A 6,000-nucleotide genomic window follows, 5' to 3' on the forward strand; every position below is an offset into this window, starting at 1 on the left:
GTAATCGAGATTGTGTGGTATTGGCATACAGATGGGCAAACAGGTCAATACAACAGAAGAGTCCAGAAACAGACCCATGTATATGGACAAATGATTTTCAACAAAGGTACAAAGGCAATAAAGTGGAGAAAGGACTGTCTTTTCAACAAAAGGGGCTGAACAATTGGAAATCCATATGTCAAACAAATTTTTTTGGACCCATATCTCATATCAGGTGCAAAAATTAACTCAAAATGAATCATAGTCCTAAATGTAAAACTTAAAATTATAATACTTCTAAAAGAAAACAAGAGAAAACCTTTGTGACATTGGGGTAGGCTAAGATTTCTTAAATAAGACATCAAAAGCAGTCTATAAAAGAAGAAATTAATAAACTGGACTTCATCAAAATTAAAAACTTCTGGTTTTCAAAAGGCAAGCCAAAGACTGGGAGAAAATATTTGCAAATCACAAATTTTTGCAAATTCTATTTGCAAATAGAATATATAATAAGAAAACAAAAAACCCAATAAAAAAATTTTGGCAAAAGACTTGGGATAGGCACTGCACCAAAGAAGATATACAAATGGCAAATAAGCACATGAAAAGATGCCCATCATCATTAGTCATTAGGAAAACGTAAGTTAAAACCACAATGAGGTACCACTCCACATCTATTCGAATGGCCAAAATTAAGACTAACCATACCAAGTTCATGACGATGTGGAGCAACCACAATGCTCATGGGAAAGTAAAATGCTACAACCACTTTGGAAGACAATTTGGCAGTTTCTTTAGAAAGTTAACCACATACTTACCATACGATCTGGCCAATCCACTCCCAGGTATTTACCCAAGAGAAAGGAAAGCATACATTCATACAAAGACTGCACACAAATGTTCCCGCCCCTTTATCTGTGACAGCCCCAAACTGGAAACAACCCAAATGTCCAGCACCAAGTGAATGAATCAACAACTGTAACGTATGCATACAACAGAACACTATTCAGCAATAAAACAGAATGTACTTCTGCTACATGCCTCATCACGGAGGAAGCTCAAAATAAGTATGCTGAGTGTGAGAAGCCAGACCACAAAAAAAAAAAAAGAGTACATAAGGCATGATTCCATTTATATAAAACTCTAAATATAAACTAATTTATAGTGACGGAAAGCAGGTCATTATTTGCCTAGGGATGTGGGGGAAAGAGGCAGGGAGGGGGCTGAGGAAGGGATTGCCAAGGGGCCCAAGGGAACTTTCAGGGTGATGGGTATGTTCATTGTCTTGACTGTGGTAATGGTTTCACAGGTGCATACATATGTCAAAATTTATTACCAATTGTACACCTTATGTGCAGTTTATTATATGTCAAGTACATGTCAATAAAGCTGTTTAGGGGGAAAAAAAGGCACAGGGAGATTAAGTAACTTGGCCAAGGCCTCATGTGGATATGCTATACTTAACAACCCCCTACTATCGGATATTGTGTTGTCTTCTAATGGAAATAAAGCTGTGGTACAATCTCTCCCTCTGTTGTCTTTGATTTAAGTTCATTTCCTTTTTCTTTAAGCCAGCTTTCAAGAAGTAGAATTACTAGATAGGCCAAAGAGTATGCACTTGTCTAAGGCTGTTAACAAGTGGGTCCTCAGGAAGCTTGGAGCAAGGCTCACCCGGCCACCTCCATAGCCCATTTTTTACCAGCGCACTTCCTTACTGGGAAGGTTAATAGCTTCCCTTTTGTCTCTCGTTTTTGCCCGTGATTTCCCCGTCCCTGTCTTCCTGTGGAACTGTAGACAAGCGAAGAATCCCCCAGAGCTCTCAGTTTGCCCACCTGTGAGATGGGGCTATGACCAGCCTCTTCCAGAGCTGTGAGGCTTTGGAGGATGGCAATGGTGGGCAGAACCTTCTGTGATGACCAGGGGCCTTGGTCCTGTCCATGCTGGGATGCCCTTGGCTAACATCACCTCCATGTGAGTTACCTGCCCCAGGGCCAGTGTCCCACCTGCTCCCAGAGCCAGGGAACCGTGCCTCTCTCACCTGTTTCTTGGTGTCCACCTCCAGAATGTCCATCAGGTTGATCATGATGTTTTTGTGAGTCTTCTTGTACTTGCCAACCCGCAGGGAGACGGTAAGCCAGCCAGGGCGCCCCGTGCACATGAAGGTCTTGCTGCCCTGTTCCCTCCATTCCCGCACCTGCGACCATGAGACAGAGGCTGAGCTAGCCCACCGGGGATGCCCGCAGCTGCTCACAGCCCTGTGTTCAGGAGAGCAAGCTGGGAATGATGGCTTCACGTGTCAGCAAACATTTACTGAGCCCCTGCGTCCTTTCAGGCACTAGGAGGAGCAGGACAATGAAGGCTCACTGGCCTTACCTTCTGGAATCTCCCTGGCTAGTGAGGCCAACAGAAGAGTGGAGGTGTTGCCGTACCACAAAGCAGAATGAAGAAAGAGCTCGAGTATGGGATGAAAGTGCTTTGAAAACATTAACTCTAACTGGGAAGTTCGGGAAAGGTTTTGTAATGGTAATAACAGCAATCACACCATTTACTGGCTGCCTCCACTGTGTCAGGCATTATTATACATTGTCCCATTTAATTCTCACAATGACCTAGGCAGTTGGGATGACCAGCCTCTTTTTGCAGATGAGGAAACCAAGAGGCAAAAGAACTTGTCCAAGGTCACACAATGGTGAAGGGCAGAACCGAGATTCACAGCCAGGACTACCCAACTTCAGGGCTGGAAAGATAAATGGGCTTGTATTAACAGTCAACAGAATAACAGCTAACATTTACTGAGATGTACTATGTGCCAAGCCCTGTTCTAAGCATTTGTACGTGTTAACTCATGTATCACTTCGAGGGGGAGAGAGGAGCAGGGCAGGGCCACCAAGCCAATGGAAGGAAAAGCTTTTGCAAAACTTCTACTCTAAGTGACCAGAGCACCAACCACAGAGAACAAATGGCCCAGGAGATGACAAGCCCATCCATCAGGAACACTGGAGGAAGTGTTTCCTTCCTGCTGAGATGGACAAGGGCAGGGAGGTGATATCTGTGGCTGTGACCTGCGACCATCCATTTCCTCTTCATCTGCTTCTAACACTCCCATCTTCCTGTGGTCCAGAAGATGAGGTTTCTCCCCCTGCCCCAGGACATGACTGAGGTCTGATTCTGGCCGTAGAGACCAGTTCAGGGATGGGCCTATGATCCAAGTCAAGCCAGTAAGACAATTTCAGGAGAGGCACTCTTGTTTTACTGGGGTTGCTAAACTGGTTGGACGTAAGCCAGGAACTGCTGGCCTCCACAGGGAGATGGCCTCCCTGAGAATGAAGTCATCCCAGAGGAAAGCAGAGCCAAGACACGGCAGATGGATGGAAAGAAGCAGATGGGAGAGAGGTGATCCTGCATCCAGTCATGCCTGAGCCACTGGTACTCCCAGACTTTTTAGGACCCAGGTCAATAAAGTCCCTTTTTGCTCAAACCAGTTTGAGTTGAGTTTTTATCACTTACAACCGAGAGCCTAGAGGAGGCTGCACTGAAGTTGGTCAGGCAAACAGCTCAACAAGAGGAAGAACTTTCCTATGACCAGAGGCCAAGGTGCCATGTGAAGTAGAGGCATTGGAGCAGAGGGGAGTTTTTGAGGAAGGAAGTCCTGTGAGTAAGCAGTGAGGGACGAGAGGTGGGATGCCATGACCGAGCAGACCTTGCCTCTGCCCGACTCTGCAGTCTCAGGACTTAATACAAGCTCGGAGGTGTGGGGAATGGATTGGGGTGCTGCATGCAGTCTGGAGAGTGGGCCACATGAAGTGAATTGAAGCCATCAAGCCTGAAACATTGACTGGATTGGATCCTGACAGGAGGCAACCAAGATTTGGGGCAGAGAGGCAATGCTGTGGAGAGTCGCCCTCATGACTCTGTGCAGGCCCAAGAGAGATCCCAGGGCCCAGAAAAAGGGCAACTAGTTAGGTGGCTATTACAACAAGCCAGGTATGAGGCAGCAGAACCAGACCTACAGAGTGGAATTGAATGTGAAGGGAAAAAAGAAATGTCAGAGTTCAGGTTCTGATATCAAGCTGACATGGTTCCAGCCCCATTTACTAGCTATATCATCTTGAGCACATGACTTACAGTTTGAGCCTCAATTTTTCCCATCTGTAAAATAGGCACAAGATGTACCAGGGCTGCTGTGAGGACCAGAAATAATGGACAGCAGTGGCAGGGGGTGTGGCATATGGCAGGTCCAGGACAGTGGGCTGGTGCTGCAGGACTCATTGCCTTCCTGTCCACAGCGAGCCCTTTGGTTTAGTTTAGGTTAATAGTGCTCACCAGGCTTCTCTGGGCCAGGCCCCATGGGACAGAGAGGAGTCGGACAATGGTCCCTGCCTTCAGGAACTCACACTCTGTGGGGGACACAAGCAGGCAAATGGAGAATCTGAAGGCATGGAAAGAGCTAAGAAAGAGGGTGCCACTGGAGAGGGAGGGTAGGCAGGGCTCTGGAGCCAGGATCATGACCAGCAAAACCCAGGGCAGCCTGAACAAAGCACTTCCAGATGCTGCCTTCTCCCCCCCCCCCCCCCCCCCCCCCCGGGGCCTAAGGCCTTTTCCCTCACAGGGATGGCTCTCTGCCTCCATCTTCATGCCCTTGCCTACAGCTCCTAGCCTGGAAAGAACAGAACATGGAGGCTGCTACAACTGTGGTGAGAGTGGCAACAGGAAACAGAAGCTCTTTGCAACCTGAGGCCAGTAAGAGAGGAGCATAAGGAGCCAAGAAACTGCCCAGGCCGGACGTCAGCCCTGGGGGCGGAGAAGGAGGCTTGGCTGTGAGCCGCTGCAGGGGCACAAGCTCTGTGGGGGCCCAACCAGGGGAGGACGCTCAGAGTTACTGGGAGGTGGACAAGGGCCTCGTCAAGGAGGGAGCATGCGGCCCACAGGCTTCCAGGCTCCTCGCCCTGGCAAGGTGCCACCTTCTCACTGTAGTCCTCTATCCTAAACGTGTGGAAAGCTCCTTGCTGCTAGACAGTCAACTCCAATCTCAAGGCCTGTCCCCAACCTAGCTTCAAACTGACTTTCCAACCTTCTTCCCTCTCTGCCTTCGCTCACACGGGGCCCTCCATCCGACACACCTTTCCCCATCGTTTCCCCTCCTTCCCAGTCTCAAGTGCCAGCTACACCTCGCGGGAGCCCTCCCTCCTCTGAAATCGCTTGGGCGTGGTGATAGCTACCTGCCGCATGGCTCACCTTCCCCTCTCTGAAGACGCTTTAAATTCCTCCAGGTAGCCACACACGCTCTGCACAGAGTAGGCACTCCATAAACATCGGAGCAACGTTTTGTTCCCTCAATGCCTTTGCTTACTCCGTTCCCTCCGGGAAGCCCTCGTCATGCCATTTTTGTTGAGTTCAGATCCCCCTCAAACGCCACCTCCCGCGGTAAGTCTTGGCTCCCCGCGCGCACCGCTAGGAACGCGCACCGCCACGTCCCGCGGCCCGGGCTCCGCGCCCCGCCGGCGCCGCTCACCTGCTTCTGGATGTCCCGCACGCGCTGCTCGTGCAGCCGCGGCGCGCTGCTGAGCTTGAACACCAGCCAGGCACGCACGGAGTAGTAGATGTCGAAGATGAGCGACAGAGGCAGCAGGAAGAGGCACACGAACACCCAGCGCTGGTGGATGATCACGAACTCCAGCCCCTTCACGCGGATCCAGAGCAGGAAGAGCAGCGCGCACACGGCCAGAGACACGGCGGGCTCCATGGTGGAGCACCGGCACGCCGCCTGTCACCGCCACCAGCTCCGCGTCCCCTGCCCCTGCCGCCTGCACCCAAGGGAGCCGCGGTGGGGGGGAGGGGGTCGCCTCGCCGCCTCGCGATTGGCTTGGGTCGCAGAGGTTCGGTGGACCGAGACCCGGGTGGCGACCAATGGCGAGCCGCGCTGGGGATCAGACCAGGACCCCGCTGCTTTTATTGGCTGCGGGAGTCAGGTCGCTCCACCCTCTTCTCCTCGCCCGCGCGCTGGGAGGGGTCTGAGGGGCT

At 50.7% G+C, this 6,000-nt stretch overlaps 1 protein-coding gene across 1 annotated transcript in view; it reads right to left on the minus strand.

The window, feature by feature from the left end:
• DHCR24 (24-dehydrocholesterol reductase) overlaps positions 1–5,765 on the minus strand; it is a 31,901-nt gene extending 26,136 nt beyond the window's left edge. Inside the window, exons 1-2 of the mRNA XM_058552514.1 lie at positions 5,492–5,765; positions 2,018–2,173 (exon numbers count right to left, since the gene is read on the minus strand). Coding sequence (XP_058408497.1) covers positions 2,018–2,173; positions 5,492–5,722 — 387 coding nt within the window. The 5' untranslated portion in view covers positions 5,723–5,765. The remainder of the gene's footprint in view (positions 1–2,017; positions 2,174–5,491) is intronic.
• Positions 5,766–6,000: the final 235 nt, after the last annotated feature.

This window comes from Diceros bicornis, chromosome 13, assembly GCF_020826845.1.
Source record: "Diceros bicornis minor isolate mBicDic1 chromosome 13, mDicBic1.mat.cur, whole genome shotgun sequence".
In the NCBI taxonomy this organism is placed as follows: Eukaryota; Metazoa; Chordata; class Mammalia; order Perissodactyla; family Rhinocerotidae; genus Diceros; species Diceros bicornis.